General features: G+C 33.3%; 2 protein-coding genes across 2 annotated transcripts; both read left to right on the top strand.

The window, feature by feature from the left end:
* Positions 1–3105: 3105 nt before the first annotated feature.
* On the top strand, positions 3106–14504 carry LOC134230769 (protein lifeguard 3-like). Its single transcript, XM_062712617.1, has 12 exons — positions 3106–3231; positions 4096–4154; positions 5485–5643; positions 5923–6020; positions 6208–6272; positions 6483–6539; positions 7012–7102; positions 7226–7263; positions 7562–7649; positions 8051–8155; positions 8632–8679; positions 11521–14504. The coding sequence occupies exons 2-12, from the start codon at positions 4109–4111 to the stop codon at positions 11665–11667; spliced, it is 942 nt and encodes a 313-aa protein (XP_062568601.1). The 5' UTR covers positions 3106–3231; positions 4096–4108; the 3' UTR covers positions 11668–14504.
* A 532-nt stretch (positions 14505–15036) lies between these two features.
* Positions 15037–22377, top strand: LOC134230773 (U1 small nuclear ribonucleoprotein A-like). Its single transcript, XM_062712622.1, has 7 exons — positions 15037–15066; positions 18918–18986; positions 19523–19695; positions 20201–20322; positions 20721–20782; positions 21313–21445; positions 21906–22377. Exons 2-7 carry the CDS (start codon positions 18923–18925, stop codon positions 22063–22065), a joined length of 714 nt encoding a protein of 237 aa, XP_062568606.1. The 5' UTR covers positions 15037–15066; positions 18918–18922; the 3' UTR covers positions 22066–22377.
* Positions 22378–23827: the final 1450 nt, after the last annotated feature.

The following is a 23827-nucleotide window of genomic DNA, read 5'->3' as shown; positions in this document are numbered from 1 at the left end:
TATTTAAATCTGCTCCATGTTGCAAAAGTGATCCAACCATTGTAGGATCTCCATACCATGCACCATAGTGAAGTGCAGAGGAACCATGTCTGTCTAACTCATTAATATTAACCCCGGCTTCTAAAATCTTTTCAAATAAAGGTGGATAATGAGAGAACTCGTTGGAGATGACGATGCCTGTGTTGGGGAGATCTTCCGGCGTGTAGAGTGCACAATTTGTGATCGGGGTCCTTCCAAACTTATCCTTAATGCGAAAATCGGCGTCAAACTGGTTCAGCAATTCAAAACAATCGTTTGTAAAAACACGAAAGGTACAACTTTGACCAAATATATCTGTTTGATTCGGGTTTGCACCTGCCTTCAACAGCATTTCTACAACATCCCTCCGCCGTCTGAACACAGACCCCATAAGGGGAGTGATTCCTAAATTAGAAGATGTGTTTACATCAGCTCCACAACTGATCATTATTTGTACTAACTCTGGGGAGCAGTCGGAATTTCCGATGTACGTATGAAATGCAGAATATCCATTGCGCTCTTTTTGATCAAGAAGTGCAGAAAAATTATAATTTGCAATTTCACCTTGGAGTAAACTTTGAAGGAATTCATTCTTTTCTTGCAGAAGTTCCATATACCCTTTGCTTTTTACAACAAGGTCACTGAATTCTGACATGAACAAATGAAATACTGAATATCCGTTCTCATCCTGCGTGCCCATCAAGTAGTTTTGGCCGTGAGTCAATACAAACCGAATAATTTCTGGAATAAATTCCAAGTAGTTCTGAACCACTGTATGAAGGGGCGTCTCTCCATGTTTGTTTCGCTCCGTTGTCTAACAGGATCTGAATTCCTCTCTTTACTTCGTCCAAATCAGTAAAGCCAGGAGAATCCAAAAGACAGTGAAGCGCTGTCCTACCCGTCTGGTCTTGGAGATTAACTGTATTAAAATCTCCATCGAGTAAAATCTGCTCGAGCTTCTCAATGTCATTTTTCTCTGCGGCTAAATGAAGAGGAAGTTTATGTAATGTAGATGAAGCCGCCATGATTCCTGTTCAGTAACCTTTTATCGTATACAAAAATACTAGTACATTTGTCTATATTTAGAAATGCAGTTGAGACTCTTGTCATATGGTTCCTATACTTAAAAAATTACAAAAGTGGATACCACACATAATTTTATTCGGAAAAGGAATTATTTCACCGTCTTTTGGAAGTAGTATTAATTTGTGTTATAAACGAGATACACGTATAGTGATTATTCTTTTTGAAAAAGAAATAATAAATGTTGCAACGTCTAATGATACAGTGATTTATATTTGAGTTTACCTACATAGAGACAAAAAAATGTATTTACATTTCCTCATTTCCTGTTTTTGTTGATCAAAAAGGGCCAAATTCAATGGATCCGTCTCTACGGCAATCGGGTGCATGTGTGAAACTTCTAACACCATATTTGCTGGTATTATCTGTATCTGTATCTGTATTGTTACGTCACAGTGACTCATTGGGCTTTGACGTGACGGGTAGAGAGCGCATTAGTCGCGAAGATGTTCCAGCGCTGACTTAAAGCTTTCTAGCTTGGGGGCGCGGAACTTTTTCTATCTAGATGGTTCCAATCTATAGCTGTTCGTAAAAGAATGAGTTCTTCAGTTGGTCTGTCTTTGTATCAAGTATCTCAACTGCACGGCTGTTATTCCTGATCCTATTACATATAATATTTGTCGCTTGATAGTCCTCGTACACTTTCGGTCTGATGTTTCTTTTCGGTTTTTGGAATGTAATATATTGGTCTGATTTAATAGCTGGTATCTGCCCCTCAACCACTTTGTAAAAAAAGATTAGACGTTGTTGTTGGTGTCTGGTTTGTAGTAAGGGAAGGTCAAAATCTTTGAGCATCTTTGTCATTGTGCCCTCTTCCCTTGATTTATAATCTTTTGTTATGAATCTCGCACCTCTTCTTTGGATGGATTCTAATTTTGTTGATTCTTGTTTGGTGTATGGATCCCAGATGACAGCTCCATACTCCATTATAGATCTTACTAGTGATATATATGCAATCTTTCTACATTCCCTTGGACAGTGTTGTAAGTTCCTTCTTAGGAAGCCTAGGGTGGAGTTGGCTTTATTTGAGATGTTGTTTATATGTTCTTTCCATTTCAGGTCTTCTTGTATTTGGAGTCCTAAGTAGGGATTTGATGCCACTTGTTCTAGGGTGTGGTTCTCAAGGGTGTATTGGCTGTTAATTTTTCTACGTATGCTTAGTATATAGCATTTCTTTGCGTTAAATCTCATACCCCAGTCAGATGCCCACTGTTCCAGTTTTTCGAGTTCCTTTTGTAGTAGGTTTTGATCTTTGGACGATTTAATTTCCCTGTACAAAAGGCAATCCGGCAAAGAGCCTAACTGAAGATTTTACTGCATCAGGGAGATCATTTATATGGCAGAGAAAAAGTATGGGTCCAAGTACTGTTCCCTGCGGTACCCCGGATTCCACGCTGGTGTCGTCTGAGTATTCCCCATCTAACTGGACTCTCATTGTCCTTTTTGTTAGGAAGTTAGTTATCCAGTCATTATACCAAGGTGCATCTGTGCATCGTCTCAAGCCACAGTCCGGAGTCCGCATAAAGCTCTCTCCAGAATGGGAGAGGATCGTGCATTTTGGCCGTGGTTTGCGACGATGGCATCTGTGGTGCTTTCATCAACATCGGAGATATGTCGTTTCCAATGTATCGAGTATTTCAGTACTTATTAACTTGATAAGGGTGACAAAAAGGAATAGGGATCTTTGGATGCTCGATTAATAAATATTATTCATATATATATGAGCTTATATTCTTTTCTTCATCAATTGTCATTTGAAATTCTTATATTAAATAAGAGTTTGAGATTCCATTCTGTCAGTCATATTAAATTTTATTACAATCATTAATCTTCAGTTAATACTTATGCATGAGAAAAAAAAGTTGTATTTGAAAATATATTTGAAATACTTCTGTCTTTTTTTTATAGTAAGTTAACGATGCTAACACTAAATCTTAAGATTCTTTTTCAATTTGTTACTACTCGTTACCGACGTGTTAGTAATCAAAATTTCATCGGGATCGAGGTCCGGTTAATTCGTGACGTCATTATTTTGGTAATCACAGATAGTCTAGAATAAATTGTTTTCCTGAATTTATCTTCCTCGTTTGGAAATATTAATCAATACTCTTCAGATTTCTAGAACGAAAGGTAATTTTTCACTTTCTTAATCACAATTACTTTCATTTGGGTATCCTAATGTAAATATTATTTTACACATCAACGACGAAAACACTGCACTGAAAAGTAACAGGTATTAGCTAATCGTCTAGCCTACAGTATACTCACCGAAATACTAATGATCGATATTTCAATAGAAAATAAAATGCTCTGTAAAATTACTTTATTGATGGAAGTGGGTGACAGGCGTCAACACGTTCACAACTACACTTCTTAATTCTTGGTGACAGGTTATATATTTTATATTGTATAACATTTGATCTGCATTCAGATAAGGGAAGCTTCTCTCACAAAGATATGAGCAAATAGTTTTGATTAAAACAATGAAATGTGTAAAACCCGGAAAAAGATTGTACATGCCTTTTTTGCTAGTCTCTTTGGAATTTTTAGGATGTTATTGATTACTAGGGAGGTAGAAGGGATGGGTTGGGGTCTGGGATGACAGAGTCATAAGGATCAACCACACATCATTATCTCATACATGTAAAGTGAAGCTTTTATGTATAATTTTTTTAAAAAAGAAGTTTCCTTCGTTTCTTTTGAAATAGCTTATCAAAGTAGAAATTCATGTATAGATACATGTACATTGCGCAATGCATGCTTAATCATATGACTGATCTATCTGTATCAGCTGAATATTACTGAATATTACTCTTTTCAAAGTCAATAAATTAAGATTGAAATCACCAATTATTCATGACAGTGATTAATTATTTTAGACATTGTTGAAATGTATGCAATTAAAGAATTGCAATTGCTGCTAATTTATTGTAAAATTTCAAGAGTCATCAAAATACTCAATTAAAGTTAAACCCAAGTTTTTATTTATTTCAGACATTTTAGGAAAATGTCAACACCATCAGCACCTCCTCCTTCATATAACCAATCAGCAGGTTGGTATCATTAGATAAAATATTGGAGTGGGAATTATCTCAGACTACATGGACTAGTTTATTGTTGTTTATATTACCTTCATCGTCTCAAGCCACGGTCCGGAGTCCGCATATATAGCTCTCTCCTACCCGTGGCTGCATGATCACAAAAAGTGTCGTTATCTTGAATATTTACGCCTCTCTATTGTGACATCATATTCAGTCAATGGCAAGTTTTGTTTCCATCGCAATCGAAATCAACAACTGACGTCAACATTATACAAGAAATATTTCCTATACTGCGATTGGATATTGAAAGGTCGCGATAAAGTTCATCATCCGACTATGTTTTACTCGCATTGGTCAGTATTTTAATGAGCTACGAAGAATTCTCTCCTCGTTCAACCACGGCCAGATGGGAGAGGAGCGTACATTTTGGCCGTGGTTTGTGACGATGTATTACCTTTATCTTGATATTTTATTTGACCACCTTTTTCTTTTAAAAGGCGGAAAATGAGAACGATTGCTTGACATTAACACGATGGACACTAGGTGTGAATATATAATGAGAGTCCCAGGATATGCTCCCATTTAAGTTTCTAAATAAAATTAAATGTAGCAAAAATCTGCATTCTGAGATTTAATCTGGACTGTCCGAGTCTATCTAGAACTTAATTATTTTTAATTTAAATATATGTGAAATTTGTTTAATAATGGGAATTTCTGAAATTAAAGAGGGAAGGGGGGGGGACATTATTTTCAAAATGGGAAATGTACTATTTATGGGAAGTTAATTCAGCATTAATAAATCCCTTTAACCATGAAGAGTTACAAGATAGTGCATCTTTTGAACCATAACACATTCAATAGGTAACAGTTTTTGCAATCTTATATAACAATGACAAGCAACTAAGGTATTCATAGTTGAAGGCATTGATTAAATCTGATATCTTAGTTTTATTGTTGTCATCTTTTTTGGTGATGGACAAGTTTACTTATGTGCCACTTTTATCAAGTCAACAACAGGAAGAGACAATTAGATGATACACCGGTAATGCAAGACACACCTCTTAAATTTAAGAAAGGGGGTTTTGTACTCAACTTGCAAATTTTCTATTCGTTAATTTTATAAGTACAAACCAGAACAGCTGTAGTCTTTTTTTAAAAATACCATTCAGGAAATATAAATCTTTTGAAAGCATTAATTGATAGAGACATTTTCCATTTGTGTAAATGATAAAACAAATCCTTTATAATAGAGTCCTCGATTTTTTTTGGAAACATAATGGTTATCTGTTTTCGGATGTTTCTCATTATTATTAAGATAATTAGTGTAATGTTTATCTTTCAGGTTATCCTGGCAAACAAGAAGGGTACTCAACACAGCCAGGGTATCCTCCCCAATCTGGGGGATACCCTCCCCAGGCTGGGGGATACCCCCCACAGGCAGGAGGATATTCCCAACCCCAAAGTGGATATCCACCAGGGTACTCCCAGCCAACTAATTATGGTGATTTTATTTGAATTTTCTAAGTAAAAGTTAATGTGATGTGTTCAAAATTGAAAACAAAGGTTTTTGTCTCTTTTTAAAAAAAAATTGATCTGGAGTAACTTGATTTATATAGAATTTATCCAAGTAGAATTTTTACAAATGGAAAAAGTATTATTTCAGCTGATAACTTATTTGCTATAAACAGTGATTAATTTTGCTCATAAAATATTGTCAAACTTTGTAATCTTCAACTTTACCCCCCCCCTAAATACAGTTGCAATTTTAACCTAATTTTAGGTTATGGAGCACCAGTGGAGCCTGTGCATGATCCAGAGCCAATGTTTGTGGGTGGTTCCTTTAGTGACAAGGCTGTGAGGCGAGGCTTCATACGAAAGGTAGGCTGTTCTCAGCAAAAATGAAGTGATGAAAGAAGAACATTGAAGAATAGTTTTTAACTGTATAGTATTCATGCATCTCTGAAGCTATGTTGCCACGAAAGAAGAAAAACAGCATTTTCTGTAATGCAGCTAATTTGATTTTGTTATCTGTGATAGGAGAGATTTTTTCATTTTTATTTTACAGGTCTACTTGATCTTGATGTTACAGCTCACGGTGACATTTGGATTTGCCTTTCTGTTTTCTTATGTGTATGTAATCCATACAGTAGAGCAAATCAAGCCATAAGAAACATTTCAGAAAAGAGATTTTGATTCCAGTGAAAGTTAATTATCAAAGACTTGACAGGGAAAATTTTTGGTGATCATTACAAAACATGAATACCTGAATAAATATTTATGCGTAAAAGTTTAACTAGATGAGAGGATGTTCTGATAAAAAAAAATATTCTTTCCCTGTAGGACACCAGTTAGGAATTGGATGCGGACAACTGGAGCCTGGTTTTATTATCTGGGATAGTAAGTCATATTTCTCCTCATTGAACTAGTACTGTAGATCACTATATTTTCGCAACACCTTATTTTGACTAGTCAGCTGTTTGGTATTTATTAGCGAGACAAAATTTTTTTAAGCTATGGTTCCTGTTGTACAATGTATTTAATTCTTTATAATGCAAATATACACAAGAATAAAAATTTTGCAAGCAGACAGACTCAAGTAATTTTAGCAAAATAAAGTATTCATGAATAAAACATGTAAAAAGTGATTTACAGTACTTTATTATACTAATTCGTTTAAGGGAGGATTTCATAAGCATTATTTTTTGTTTTCATACAGATATTTTTGTTTATTTGAAAGCAAGGCAGAATTCAAGGCAAAGATCCATATGTTATTGTCAGCATTTTATGATATAAAATTACTAATACAGAAATAATACTTTAGAGGAGGTCTATATACAGAATATTTTATTTCTAAATAAATATTTGACAGCGGTGTTTTCCTTGTGACCTACTTTGTACTGGTCTGTATCCCCTCTGTCAGACGGAAGTCTCCGGGAAACTTCATCTGCCTGGCAATTTTTGTGAGTACAGTAATATTAAGCATTAGTATTGGCAGTCAACATATTACATTGATTTGATTGGACAGTTGTGTTAAAACAAATGTTTATTAATAAGTCATTTTCTGATTTTTTTTTTATTTACAGACACTTGCACTGTCATGGATGGTTGGAACAATCAGCAGGTTTAGTGAATTAATATATTTTTTGTTTTATTGAATATTGAACTTAATACAACTACTTTTAAACTATATATCTATCTAAGTCAATTTTCTAAACCAGGGGGAACGAGGGATCTGTAGCTAAATATTTTGAATAAAAAGAATATTTTTCTTGATACACAAGTACATCTGATAGCTTCTACACCACAAATTTCGTGTTGGTGGCAGCTAAATATTTTGTAGATAAAAAGAATAGTTTACTTGATCATGTTGATGTTTCAGTATATCTATTTACATGTATATAATGGATCCTTTTTAACAGTTTCTACACCACAAATTCTGTGTTGGTGGCAGCTGGCATCACCGCCGCAGTGTGTCTGTCCATTTCCCTGTTTGCCATTCAGACAAAGGTAACTTATTGAAAAAGCGGAAAAGTATTATACAAGGTGCTCCTAGGCAGTGGGCATATATCCTATATTAGGCAATCTGATGAAAATCAGATTCTTGATTGGCTCCTTTTCTTTTCTGTATTGGTGCTACTGGTTTAGCTTCTCATGCAGTGACAGTAAAAAAATAAAGGAGTGGATTTAGGATCTAATTTTAATCAGATTGCTGTATTAGAGTTTTCATGCAATGTGTCGGTAACCATAGACATCAAATTCAAGGAAAACTTTGTGTCATCAATGTCAGAGATAAAGAGAAATTTACCTATTTATAATAATCATTATTATTAGTACTATAAGCCTTGAAAAATCAAATGTTTAACACAGATGAATGATTGGGTATATGATTTTATTTTTTGACGTTGTAGATTGACTTCACCATGTGCTCAGGATTACTGTTTGCCTTGGTGATGGTACTCTTCTTTTTCGGCTGGTCTGTCATGATTGTTTATTTCACCGTTGGATACAGCTACGTATGTGCCTTTTCTCTCAAATCATTGCAACATTTTGATTCAACAAACTGAATGAACAATTTGAATATTAAGCCATACTTCAGAATCATCAATGTTCATGGATTTTGTGGGTACCCTTATCCCTATGAACATTGAATCTTCTTTATTTACGTGTCATCCACAAAATTATACTTTCCAACAAAGCAACAAAATTTGGCTTTCTTATGAACATGCACTGACTCCATGAATTAAAATGATTCCACAGCATTTATAAACTTAATTTTGATCTCAAAATAAGACATTCAAATTCAATCTAAGTTAACTTTATATTTGTGTATATTTAAAATACATGAAATGATATTCCTTTCTTTATTGAATTCAAGAATGTTTTGATTTTACTATTTCATTAAGGCATATCACATAATGTAATGTGTAATTAAAGCATGTCATTAATATTGCAATTTTGTAATAAGGAGACTGTTTTTAATATTTTACAGATCCTTGACTGTGTCTGGGGAGGATTGGCCGCTCTGGTTTTCTCTATGGTAAGACTGTAGAATAGAACCGTAGTATTGAAGCTTATTAACCTAGTTAAACCTACAGAGCGGGTTCTAACATTTGCATGGCTATGTAGCATTTGTTTTATAACCACAACCCCCAAATAAGCTAACAACTATACAAGCAAATTTTAAAAACTATGAAAATAAAATAAAAATAGTTTTTGACTGGAATATACTTATCTGGTGTCTGTGCAAAAATGAATTATCTGTTTGAAGTACATACATGTATACTATGTTAGATTGTAATTCAAAAATATAAAATATATTTTATTTTGTGATTCTTGTGTATTATGAAACCAAGAAAAATTTAGCTTATCATTTTTAAAATCATAAAAATTGAGAGTCAGAACATTTTGTAGAAAACATACTGTACATTTCAACTAAGGTACTGAAATTTGCCAAAATTATTTGATTGAAAAATTGAAAAATTGATTTACAAACACAGTGAATATCGTGCCTCTTCTGTAGATTTCATTTTATTTCATTGCATGACTTGGTATTTCTTTGTATTGATCTAGTTTCTAGTCTACGACACCCAAATGATCGTAGGTGGTAGGAAACATGAACTGAGCCCTGAGGAGCACATTTACGGAGCCGTTCAGCTCTACCTCGATGTGGTCTACCTTTTCCTCATTATTTTGGCCTGTTTCGGGAAGAAAAATTAGGTCCTTAAAAAGTTTCGGTATTCGTAGCCCTAGGCCTACTTGAAGGTCTAGATAGCGATGTTTGTTTCTTCTCGTATCAATTTATGGTTGGGTTTATTGGTGTCAAACAAAAAAAAATAGGAAGCGTGAAAGAATAGCTCATCAAAAGAACCATTAATGCAATTGCTTAGTATTGAAATGTATGACATTTAATATATATCTATTGTCTTGAATTGTAGAACAATTGAAGTCTTAAGGAAAATCTTAATATGTAAACATTTACAATCATGTGCTAGATTAATATTCATTGAAAAGAATACTATCAATTTAATATGGCATAAGTGGAAAGTTTAGCAAGATGCAAATTTAGCTATATATCCTTAAAATTTGGTATTTTATTTTTAGCAAGATGTAATTTTCATTTTGAAAGAATTAGAAGCTATTACAAATAATGCCAATTAATTTTTATTTTCAATTTTACATTAGGCCAAAAGAAATTAATTAATAGTTTCTCAGGCCAAAAAATTGATTATAATGCAGTCATATTAACTTTTCCTCCTGTTTTCATAGCTCAAACATATTAAAATGTCCATAATTAGGTTAATGGTGGCAAATAATTCAAATTCTGCAAGCTGTTTAAAGTTGATAGAGAAGAAACATCCATGCTATTTAGAACCAGAGTAGTTTGTGACCAAAATTGTTGTTTGGTTCAGTATTTTCAATGTTTTTATTTCCTTTTAAGCAAAATTCTTTTTTCTGTTGTTTGATTTTAAGTTTTTACTTTCAAATCTCTCTTTATTTATCCTCTTTCTCATCTGAAGTGTTGTGTCAGTAAATACATGTACATGTACATGTGTTAGATTAGGTGCTAAGGTTATGTTTTGTGTACATCACAACTCTTTACAAGTAGGTGTTGAGGAAAAATCCACAGTATTTATTTCAATTAGTAGATTTGGTTTAAAAGCCATATAGAATGCCAAAATATTTTATTGTAAACTTTTTGGGAAATAGGAACATCTCCCAGATACATGCGGGGTCTGGCATGTTTATAATAGGTTTATTTTAATGAAATATAGATTTTGCAGGTGTGAGAAAGGAAAATAAAATGAAGGGAAATTCACCATTGTGCAATGTACATGTACATGGCACATATAGATTGTACAGGACGGTGTTAGAAAGGAAAATAAAATGAAGGGAAATTTAAATGTGCAATGTACATGGCTCAGTCAATACTTTGTGGAATCGTGATGATGTTGTCAACATGGCAGAGTCATTATAAATCATGATTATATTGTCAGCAGATATTTCTGCATATGCAGTGAATAGTTGTATATGCTTGAAAAATTGAAAAAAACTACACACACTTAGCATTTTAGTGAAAATTTATTCCACTATGTTAGGTGATAAGGGCATTTTGAAAGCCAAGAAGTAATTTATATATGCTTACATAAACATAGGTAGCATTGACAATATTTTGTCAGTATGAAATCAATTTGAAATATTATCTGACACTCAAAATGAATGCCTGCTTGACACAGCAGCATGAGCTTTTCAGTAACTTGTTCACACTGGTGCTGCTTGGTTTAAATAATTAATGTAAAGAATGTGAAAAAGCTCTAATATTGTCTGGAATATCACTATAAGCAGTATGCATTGAAATGAATGTGAAATGGTAATTTGCAATTATGCTAGACTGTGAATGACCTGCCTTTATGCTGAATTTAAATACCGGTATGCTGAAATATGTGCATACTATTCTTTCTGAATCTCTCTATGCATTGAATGAAAGTGAATGGAAAAGTTGGCTTCGATGTGCATGACGCTTCATATACTGAGTGGAGTTCACATTACAGTTGATGTTATCACTTACGATACAAAATATTTCTTTTTCTTTTAAATGGGATTTTAATGCACCTTCATATATGTATTACATGTTCAAATTCTTCATGTTCATTTAGCTATACAAGTACCAGTATATGAATAGAAATTTTTCTTGAGCATGTTGGATAGATTTTTTTCTCTTATGTAATATAGAAATATGCAAAGTTTTATGTATATGAATTAAAGGAATACTTAAAGGAATATTTTGGAATAAAAGATTCTGAATTGCAGTATAGTAATACATCTAAAGTGATTCTGACTTGGAAGTATTTTATTGATGCATTGTTGTTTTATTTTGTAGTTCCTGGTGTACGACACTCAGATGGTTGTGGGGGGTAAGAAACACGAGCTCGACCCTGAGGAATACATCTACGGAGCCCTCCAGATTTACATTGACATTGTCTATCTTTTCCTCATCATTCTATCACTGTTTGGCAAGAGCAATTAGAAATCAACCTGGAATTATTTTTTCAACCTTTTGAACAATGTGAAAGCTAGGTTAGGTGAATGTACATGTACCTTAAAGTTTCTGTATTTTGTTAGTCAGTCGTAATTGGACCTTTAATGGATGTCATGATTTCTTGGTAGAAAAATTTTTATGCATATGGTTTCTTCCTGACTTTTTTTTTCAATGTACACCTCTCACTTCAGTACGGGTGGTTACAGCACAATTTTAGTGCATGAATATTTTTTAATTAAGATTTATTTTTACGATATTTTTGAATTTTGAAAAGTCAATTGATTTTACTTTAGTTTATTTGAAAAGCATCAATAATGTTCACTAATTGTTTAAGTACTAGTACATGTACATGTATATTTAAATATTCTCCTTTTATATGCATGGTTAAGATTTGAAGTAAAAGGCAAATTCTTAAGTAATTTTAGCAGCAACAGTGTAAATTTGAGATTACTGGGTACTTTTTTATAAGTATAAGTAGGACATATAATTCTTTAAATTTCATTTTAATCATCAGGAGGTAAATTGTAAAGTTTTTAAAATTCTAATTTCATATTTCATCATACATTATGTACCAATTGTTATAAATACATGTATTAATATTGTACTGCTTTAGTGCTTTGTTACTCTGTTGTACAGATGTCATATACCATACTAGTTGACTCAAACTTGACACTCTCTCAATTGATTACAATCAAGAAAATGTATGTGATATGCTTTTTTTACTTCAATTTTTGAACTAAATTTGTAATTGCTCTATATTGATTTTTTTCCAAATTCTATCTATCTTATTATTAAGATGACACAATATTACCTGCATATACGTATGAGATTATGTTCCTATAATCTGAAAACAATCAAGAGACTTATAATTCTGTTTATATGTTTAAAAGTTTTATGAATGTGTTTCAGGCAACAGGAAAAAGAAAAGAATAATTTGTGAAAATCTTTATCAAAGTACTCTTTCTTCCACAAGTCTAATTTCAATAAATCTTAGTAAAAATTTACAAGCAGTATAGGATACTTAACTTATACATTGTACTTCCACTGTTACAAATCAGTAGAGCTACATGTACAGTCTCTTCAGAGATATTTGGTAGTAATTAATTTTAAGCACAGTATATTGTAGCCCATATCTTACAAGGTTTAGTGTTAGGATTACATGAGATTAGCATGTTATTTTTATATATAAAATGTCAGCAATTTATTTATTATGCCATAACGTCTTTGACTTACATGAAACAGGTATTTCTTTTAGCCACAGATAAATGACATTAAAATACTGAATCCCATAACATCATTTTCTATTGTGCTATCTCTTGGGGTACTTTTTAAATCATTTTTTCTGCATTTTTGAAAGATGTCCGTTTTCTAAATAAGTTTTCGTCTTCTTTTAGGAAATAGAGGTACATAGAATTATTGATATATTTCTAGAAAACGTAATGCATAAAAACTAGTCAACAAATCGATTGTTAAATTGTTGCCATATAACCTGTTGTTAAGTTTTATGTTTTTGCTCAGTTAGAAAAAAAAGAGCTTTATTTCATTAGAAAAGGGAATAACTTTTCCTTGCCCTAGCCATGATTAAATACATTAGTCAAGATAACTGATATGACACTTCTTGTATTTACATTATGTGCATTGTGTGGCATTGTCAAATTGTATAGTCACAAATTGACAGAAAATTCTTAAGGTTCATAAATACCTGTACAGTGGCTGTACTCTGATATATGTCTGTATGGGATAAATGTTGTCTATTTCTTTACAAATTACCCGGGTAGTCATGTTGTAATTTCATTTTTGGCAAGTTTTGCCTCATGCGCTAAGGTAGAATTGTTTGTATTCTTCTCATAAATACGATTCTTTTGGAAAATCTTAGGAGCAACATTTTCTGTGAGAGAATGGAGTGCTTATAAACCATATTTTATTCATTGTTTATGTATCTTAAAATCATCATGGTTAAATTTTTGTGTACTGTAAATCACATTTTATTCGCGAGAACTTAATTTTCGCGTAATTACGCGAGACAATGAGCTCGCGAAAATTTCACTCTCGCGTTTAAAAGTATTCCTTACGATTATATAGAGGAAAAACAACAATTCGTGAAAATTATGTCTCGCTAATAAAGAGTAAATGACTATCTCACGAAAATAAGGTGTCGCGAATATTTAGTGATCTACAGTATACACTTGTTTGGTCTTTTGTTTGTTTTATGACCTTGTAGTTTGACATCAGGTAAATGTTGACTTAATGCTTTAGCCAAAAATGTTCAGTTTGAGCTGCAGCCAGCAGAAAGTTGCTTTGAAAAGTTTGTAAAATTTTGATAAAAGAACCAATTGAACTAATCAAGATATTGCACACTTTCACCCAACAATTTCATTTACTTGTAAATCTTTATTTTTTAAGTAAACCACTAACCATTCCACCTTTCAGTTTGTTTTCTGTCAAAAATTTTATTACATGAATACATATCCTCTTCATGTATCTTCTGTTGTAGCATTAAATTTGTAAACATGATTCTTGAATTACTGTATACAGTTTAATTATTCTTCATTTCTTGTAACTTATTTTTTTTCTTTTTGGCATTTTCTGCACAAACTTTTTAATTTCTGCATTTTAAAATTGTTGAATTCTATGTATCTGTCATATTATTGATTTTCAGTGATGTGTGATATTTTCTCTACAGTGGTATTTATTTAATGTTGTTTGAATCTGTGGTGAAAAAAAGGAATTTACAACTGTAGTGAAAATTACTCTGTATACAGTATTTCAACCCCGATTTGTAAATTGTAGTTGTTTTGTGTTAAATAAAAGATGTTACACAAAATATATGATTTACTTTGTCAGTGGTGTGAAAATGAAAAGGTCCTCATGCAAGTATGAGTTTGTATAAACCACAATCTTGCCAGGTTATATGAGGCACTAGGATTCAGCTGTTGAATTCAATGAGATATTTTGCGCTTATTAAATTATCATGGGTGGGACAATGTAGCAAAATATCAATAATTCTGAATTTTTATGATTATAAAAATTGAAATCAATTTCATACGACTCTAAGATGTTGCAGTACATGGACAAACTGAACTAAAAGTCTTGTTCTTTGCATAAAATGACCTTTTATTATGTTTCAGATTTTCTGGTATTTTTTTAAATAATTTTTTTTCAAACGAATTTTGTTACATATTAGATTAGATATGCTGGCTTCTATAAAATTATGAACCAGTTTAAGTGGAAAACTTAAAAAATGAATGATAAAGTTATAGTAAGAAAAACTGTAAATATTTGAGAGGCTACGAAAAACCTCGGTACGACTTAATGCATATCAAGCGCCATCTAACGGTATACTTCGACACCAATTACCGGCGTGGGAAAAACGTTTCTATAAGATTTGTAAGTAAATGTGTATAATACAGTATATATACACACATTTAGAAAGTTAAGTATCATCGGAAGTAAAATTAAATTGGCCATAAATTATATTACACGTAGGTTTTGTTTTTAAACTGCTGTAATCTAATGCATTTACTGATTCAGACTGGCCGATGATATATACACGACCGTCGTGCACACTATATGGAAAGTCTATTTACACGACCGTCGTGCAAATAGCTATTGCAGAGTAATGAGATATATACACGACCGTCGTGCATAGATATTAAGTAAAATCTATTTACACGACCGTCTTGCATATAGCAATTGCACATTACCCGAGATATGTACACGACCGCATTTATCGTCGTGTACCCTAAATTCGTCCCCAAAGTTCTCGAGACCAGCACCTTTCGAACTTTGTATCGAAGACGTCATTATTAATTTTTCAGAATTTGCTGTTTAGTTTTGAACTTAAATAAAATAAAAAAAAACTTAAAATATCTGATTATTCCTTATGTCCATTTTTATTGAAAGAGTACAGTTTACTTACGTTCCCCAAAATTACTTCCAGATCTAATATACCTTCATTTTATTATTTTATACCCGTCAGTGTATTAAATTACGTGCATGGGCTACAAATTAAAACAATTTATAAATACTGTGCTTCTTATTTTCCCTTTTCTTGTGTGTGTGTTTTGTTTTAATTAGTTTCATTTAATCGAGATTTTTTCAAGAATATGTTATGGAGACAGAAAATAAATAAAATCAAATATATTATATCAAAAATATTTCCCATACAGAAGAATTTATTATACCACCCCTTTCAATAAAAAACAATCTGTCAACATAAGCAAGCATTGATGATCACATTGTGTGAATAGATCTACTTTTGACCTTGCAAAGTCGCCAGTCCTCCTCCCCCCCCCCCCCCCTTTTTGCTTGCAAAAAAGTCGGTAAGTAGCCAAGTAATCAAGAAGAAAATGTATTATTTCTACAAACCAAGAATTTATTTTATTGAACAGTCCAAACAGTCATTTTATTGAGCCGACCAAAGAAGGTGAATTTTTGTCACATTTTTTACCAGTTTGACAGGTGCTGTGTGCTGACATGGTGCAATTTTATGGGTGCATTGAAGCATAACTAATCCAGCGGGCGTCTACTGTAAATTCACGATATAATCAAGTAAAACAAAATCTATTCTGCAAATTCTTTTATTTCTCATTTTCTGCAGATCTATATAGTACATGTATATGAAAAGTCTTTTTTCCCTGTAATCATGGTAATGTGGGTATTTCACACATTATTATAATAATTATGTGATCTTAAATTATAATAGTTTTCCTATGCCTTTTTTCAGATTGTGCCTGATTTGCACTCTGCTCAAATATTTTGATATTCTATCGGTTTTTGCCATTAAGGTCAATGTATTTTGGAAAATCTAAAATAAAACATTGTATAATGTCACATATCAGGTAATATTGGTGAGCATACAATAACATGACATCGTTGGAAGCACGTTCCTGTTTTTTTGTTTTTTTTTTTTTGTTTTTTTTTTTTTTATTATTTCGTTTAAGAAAACGGAGTTGGTATAACCGAGGGCAATTTATGTTCTTTATATGATGAACAGAGGCAACTTTCCACTTCCTTTACGGTTTTAACAAAAAAATCACCTTCTACTAATCAAAATTAAGTAAACGTATAAAATAGTTATCCACGTGCAGATATAATAAAGTTTATTTAGCGTCTGATTCATGCAGTTTTGTAATTAAGGTGCTAAACTATAATTTGGAGATTCTGCTTGTGAAGTCAAATTTAAAGAGAATTATTAATAAAATTTTGTTTGTTTGTTTGTTTTTGGAAGAAACATATCATAAAAACAGGTTTCATACAATTATTTTTTGAAAATTAAATTTTAGTGCCCTTTGAAAATATATTGATTTCATTCTTTTATACAAAATATAAAGAGAGATTCTCGATTTTATTAGGTCACCTGAGTCACTCAGGTGACCTATTGCTATCTGTTTTTGTCCGTCGTCGTCCGTCGTTCGTCGTACGTCGTTCGTCGTTCGTCGTCAATCGGTCGTAAACTTTTGAACATTTTCAGCTTCTTCTCTGCAACCACTGAATCAATTGCAACCAAATTTGGCACAAAGTATGTATGGGTGAAGGGGAACAAAAATTGTGAATTTCATGATCCCTACCCCCCTGGGGCCTTGGGGGTGGGGCCAAAACCACTAAAATTAATGAAATCTTTAAAAATCTTCTTCTTTACTCGTGGACATCAAGCAGTCAAACTGTTTGCATGATTGTAATCAGCATTGAGTCCTCTATCAAAATTGTGAAATTCATGGCCCTGGGGTCAGGGGTTCTTGTGCTAGGGCGGGGCTAAATAACTATATAGTGAAAATGCATTATTTCTTTGAAAATCTTCTTCTCTGCTCCTGAATATTAAATAAACTAACTAAGTACATAGTTATAATGAGCAAGAGTGCCTCTACCAAAATTGTGAATTTTATAGAGTCAGGGGTTCTGGTGTTAGGGCGGGGGGGGGGTGGGGGGGGGGGGGGGGGGGGGGGGGGGGGGGGGGGGGGGGGGGGGCTGTATTGATTATACATGTATAGTGAAAAAACATTAAATCTTTGAATATTTTATTCTTTGTTCCTAGGTTTTAAGCAAATGAACTACCTATATAGTTATGAGCAAGGGACCCAATTTTCAAGAATTGTAAATTTCAAGACCCCAGGATCAGTTGTACCATAGAGGGGGGGGGGGGCTGTACTTATATACTGAAAATGAATGAATTGTTTGAAATGTGCTCCTTGGTATTCATCAAATTTTTTTGAAAAGCAAGGATGCCTTTCCAAAAATTGTGCAATGTGTGGATCAAAGCCTAAGAGTCAAGGATTCCTGTGTGGTAGCGGCACTACTGATTATTGCTGAATATTACTGATTTGTTGAAATGCATTTTTTGTTCCCCTACCCTGCCTATGGGTATTAAGTAACCAAACTAAGGAACTGCTAAGTGTATAGTTATGATTACCAAATTGTAAATGCTATAGCATCTGGCTTAAAACAAATTCAATCACTGGAAAGTTGTTGAATAATGCTCAGGTGACCTATAAGGCCCATGGGCCTCTTGTTTCTTAATATAGAGATCTAGAGAAATTTTCATTTTATTTAGATTGTGCATCATTTGTTCTCAATATTTCCCCAATTATACAAGATATCAGCACCACTGGCACTAGCTGAGATGTTTGAATTAAATCAGTGCGTCAGGTCATTTGTTCGTGTTATTTATTCCACAGAATCCATATCCTTAATTGGTTGAAACAGATGGTTTAATTAATACAACAAAGTTCAAAAGTCAATTTTCTGTCAACAAGTGACAATTACTACATACATCGGATACATGTAACCAAGTAATTGGTTGTACGTGCGAACTGTCTTAATTGGGACGAAACACCTCAGTGCGAATGGTCTGTGGGGACGAACCGTCTCGCACTCAAACAAGGAAAGATAAATACAATGGATGTTTAATGTTTTTCACGACGGTCGTGCGAATAGTCTTTGAAATTATATACACGACGGTCGTGCGAATAGTCTTTGAAATTATATACACGACGGTCGTGCGAATAGTCTTTGAAATTATATACACGACGGTCGTGTATATAGACACTGCCATTCAGACTACCGAAATTGGCTAGTTTATGAAGAAAACCTAAGGATGTTTTAACATGTTAAAATCCGTATTTAGCGATTTAGGGGTCTTAAATATTATATGCTATCCAAATAGAATCTTAATATGAATGAGCAGAATTGTTACACACATTTACAAGAGATTGAATTTATCGATTTTTCTGTACTTTCAGTAAAAATGGATGCAAGACCAAACCAAACAATTTACATAAACAATCTGAATGAAAAGGTGAAAAAAGATGGTAAGTATTTATTTACAAGTATGTAGACTTCCCTTCACCAGTTCTCAGGCCCTCAGCTCCGTAAGATCTAGGTGCTCATAGTACAATGACGAGAAATTCGAGTCACTCAACTCATCCAGAATAGTCTTGTAAACTCCTTGACTGATTAGGTTTGTAAAGTGAAAGGAGAAATTGCAGCAGACCAGAATGGGATTCGAACACGGGCCCCATGAAATTCCTGTCAGGTGCTCTACCAACTGAGCTATCTGGCCACCGGCGATCGAACCCGGCTGACCATCACAAGTTAAAACAACAGGAGCCTGCTTATTGTAGAACCTGTATGAAGTATACATTAAAAAAATCATACACATAATTCTAAAACAACACAAGGGAGGACACCATTTTGGACCCCTTCCTTGCTTCAACCTCTGTTTTTGTTTACATTTTTCATAAAGTAATGTTCCAATTATTTTGTTTGGAATGTATTAAACTAAATTTAAATATCCTGTAATGACTGCATTTTTATGATTTAAAAGAAACAAAACTTTCCTTTCCAGAGCTCAAGAAGTCCCTGTATGCCATATTCTCTCAGTTTGGACAGATCCTGGACATTGTGGCAATGAAAACTTTGAAGATGAGAGGACAAGCTTTTGTAATATTTAAGGATGTTAACAGTGCTAACAGTGCACTGCGGTCAATGCAGGGTTTCCCATTCTATGAAAAACCAATGGTATCATATTTTGTTAATTTTTTTTGTGATGGTAAATATGTTCCTATATAGTAAAATTATTTTCTGTTGTTGTACTAGTAAACAGAGAAGAATTACTTATTTGATTTCAAAGAGATATTTGATAATTTCTGTTTTACTTTGTGTTGCAATAATTCAAATAATAGTCAAAAATGACAAAATGGCTAATTTGTGTTGCAATTATTTAATCTGAAATTAATGGTCAAAAATGACAAGATGGCATGTTTCCACTGTCATGGCTTGACGTGTGTGTGTGGTACAGGCCTTGACTGAGGAACTTGCCCTCTGATCATTGTGTCACCCTACACCAGGTAACAAAGAGGGTTGTATATAATGTCAAGAATAGATTTATATGTGATTTATATTTATCAGTGATAAATGTATATAAGATTGGTATAATAAAAACCTTGTTTTTATGGTGGATTTCAGAAATCAGTTTCAAAGTTTAATGGATTTTTTTCAATGTGTAGATCTTTCAATCTTTTAGAGAATACAATATGCAAAGAAAGATTCTGACATAATCGCCAAAATGAAAGGAACATTTGTGGAGAGACCCAAGAGGCCAAAGGAACATGAGCCCGAGAGTAAAAAGAAGAAGAAAGCAAATAGGTAAGGATACTAAGCACACTGTTATGAGATATGCTATACAGCTGATTTTTGCTCTCTCCAACATCTGAGTACTGAAAATTTGGTTAGCCAAGACAGTAGATTCACATTGCAGTAGAGTAGCAAATTTTTAATCATACAATAAAATTTGTCAAATCCAAACACCACTGTTTGCAAAGATATTGATATTTAAAAATTCCAAAAAAGACAATATTTTAAGCATTTAAATAGTTCGAAAGGAGCTTCAATTTTCGATTGTATTAGACAAAAAATTTAGAATACACATCATTGGTAAAAGAGACCTTTCACTGTAATTCAGTGTGATCTCCCCAGAACTTAAGTTTTTGTCCAGCCCATTATGTGACAGGCTCTGATTTGATGTAATGATTATGTAATTTCAGACAAGCTGCTGCCGCTGCTGCTTCTGCCTCTAATGCAGTGTTACCCCCACCAGCACAGCCTTGTAAGTAGACTTATTGTTGTACAAGATTGCAAGAAAGGGAAAAAGGATTTAGTGATAGGCATGCGTAACTGTTAACACAGGTCATATTTAAGAGAAAATTTCATCCAATAAACAGATGCTTTCTTAAATTAGAAATGATATTCAAGTTTCTGTTGAATAGAAATAAATTTTAGAGACTGAAGATACAAATAAGGGGCAAGAAAATACCGTATAAGTGGAAATTTTAGCAAGAAAATATGTCCTTAAAAACTGAATTTATTTTTAGTGTTATTTTAGACATATTGAAGCTATTACAAATAAAACGCAATTAATTTTTAAGCACAAGTAATAATGATTTCCTCGCTAAAAATTGGTATGTAATTACATCACACACTCTTATAGTTTATATATTCTTTGATGTCAGAATATGATGACTTTTTCCATAGATTTATTTGGAGTTACATTGTATTGTCTGGTTTTATATGATAAAGATGACCCTTTCCTTAGATTTATTTTTTGACATACACTGTAATTTCATTTGTGTGTTTCAGCCCCAGCAGCAGCCCCACCCAGCCAGCCGGCAGCCCCCACTGCTATCCCAGAACAACCCCCCAATCAAATCCTCTTCCTCACCAACTTACCAGAGGAGACTAATGAAATGATGTTATCCATGTTGTTTAACCAGTAAGTAGATCCTACTTAGTATAGTAAGTGAAAGACATTTTGAGAAATTACCGGTAAAAAAAAGTTAATTGCACATTTGAGAATATCAATGACTTTTCGTTATATTAAGGTTTTCAATCCCTAATAGTACTTTCCCTTAAATGTCCTCAGAAAGATATTATATTAAAGCATTTTATAGAAAAAAGTTGTAAAAAGTTTTAATTAAGCAGTACAGTTGCTTAACTGAGAGTACCAATGACTTTTCATGATGAATGCATTATAATAAAAGAATTTTTTTTTTAATCTTTTTTTTATTAATTAAAAAAGGGGAGATAACCATTAAGGTCATGAACATTTAAAAGTAGTGACATATATGCTATGTCTTCAATTTCAGAATTTCTTCCTATTAGATTTAACTTGGTAACAAAAATTTCTTGATGCTATCTTTACATTTTATGAATGTATTTTAACTTTAATCTAGGTTTCCTGGATTTAAGGAGGTTCGACTTGTACCTGGTCGCCATGACATTGCATTCGTTGAATTTGAAAATGAAGTCCAGTCAGGTGCTGCTAAGGACGCCCTTCAAGGATTCAAGATCACTCCTAGCAATGCCATGAAGATCTCTTATGCTAAAAAATAGAACTGTTGTCATCATAATTCAAATACCATTAGAGAACAACATCATTTCTTTCAATCATGATATGATTTCATTAACGATCATTTCATTGTCAAGTTTTAATGATTCATTATCTTTGTTGCTGGCATTGCACACTGTCAGATTTGTGCACTTGAAGAGTCTCATTTTATTGGGACTCTTGTCCAACCTTGCACCTCAGTTGATTCATTCTTGACATTGCACGCTCGTCAGAATGAAAATGATCAACATTGCACTGAGGTTGGTTTCATTGTTAAATGTGTAGACTGAATGCGAATAAAAATTTTTAAAATGAAATCTTGACAAATTTATTTTGAATCTTACACATGTAGCATTAGATTAGCTGAGTAATTGAACGGCTTTGCTCAGTTTTTGAACTTTAGACACCAGGGGATGCTTACTCCTTTGTTGCACCTGATTCCACCTTTTGATATTTGAGGTCTATGCTTGCACTTGTTGCGATTCATTTTGTTTCATTGGCCTATTGAACTTGATTACTGTTTGTAATCTTCATATTTTAATTTACCTATGATGTAAACATAGGAAGTGACTGTTTGTTTAAACTTGTGATTGGAGCAAGACATTCTCTGTTGGAAAGAAGATGCATCACGTTCATGATTTCCATGGCCTCTCTAACGGGTTAAAATTATTATACCCCCCGCAATCGAAGTTTGAGGGGTATATAGGAATCACCTTGTCCGTCTGTCTGTGCAAACGTGTCCGGTCCATATCTTTCTTACAGAGGGACATTAGAATCTACTACTCCACACAAAGATTGCCCATGACCTAAGGGTGTGTCATGACCTTGACCCAAGGTCATTTGGGCAAGTTCAAGGTCACTGGAAGAAAAAGTTCATAATTCATGTCCGGTCCATATCTTTCTTATGGATAAACTTGGTAGGTTCTCATTTCATGCAAAGATTGCCCATGACCCAAGGGTGTGTCATGACCTTACTCACTTGAAGTTCAAGGTCACTTTTAATTCATGTCCGGTTTCTTTCATGGATAAAGCATTCTCATTTCATGCAAGATAATGACCCAAGTGTGTCATTATTAAAGGTCACTTGAGGAAGTTCAAGGTCACTGGAAGAAAAAGTTAATAATTCATGTCCAGTCCATATCTTTCTTATGGATAAACTTGGTAGGTTCTCATTTCACGCAAAGATTGCCCATGACCCAAGGGTGTGTCATGACCATGACCCAAGGTCATTTGGGGAAGTTCAAGGTCACTGGAAGAAAAATTTCATAATTCATGTGTGATACATATCTTTATTATGGAAAAACTTGCTTCTGAAAACACCCAGCGGGGGGTATTTTGTCCCGTTTGGACAGTTCTAGTTATAATTATAATTTGACACCATTTATCCAAGAAAATTTGTTGGAAGCAATGGTTGATTAATAAATTTGATTATTTTGTTTCACTGCAGATGTAGGAATAGTTTAGCCGCATTGGTTGGCATACAGTTGATTAAAACTTGTATAGAACACATGTGTACAATGTAATTTGACCAAAAATATGAAAACCATTCATTGCAGTGCTAGAAAAGCAAATTTGAGAGGAGTTTCCAAGATATATTTCAGGAATTTTTCTGTTACAAGGAGGTTAAAATGAGATTTTCCTCGGATATTGATTCTTTGCTCATTACATAATTGCAGTAAGGCAGAAAAAAAAGAATAAAAGTATGAATCAGGGGAAAACTGCAACCGAAGTTTGAAAAATAAAATTGAAGGCTGCTGAACTTAACTT

Source organism: Saccostrea cucullata, unplaced genomic scaffold (genome assembly GCF_032062105.1).
Source record: "Saccostrea cucullata isolate Sc308-1 unplaced genomic scaffold, CSIRO_AGI_Scuc_v1 ctg136, whole genome shotgun sequence".
NCBI lineage: Eukaryota > Metazoa > Mollusca > Bivalvia > Ostreida > Ostreidae > Saccostrea > Saccostrea cuccullata.
This window is presented reverse-complemented; position numbering and strand designations above follow the sequence as displayed.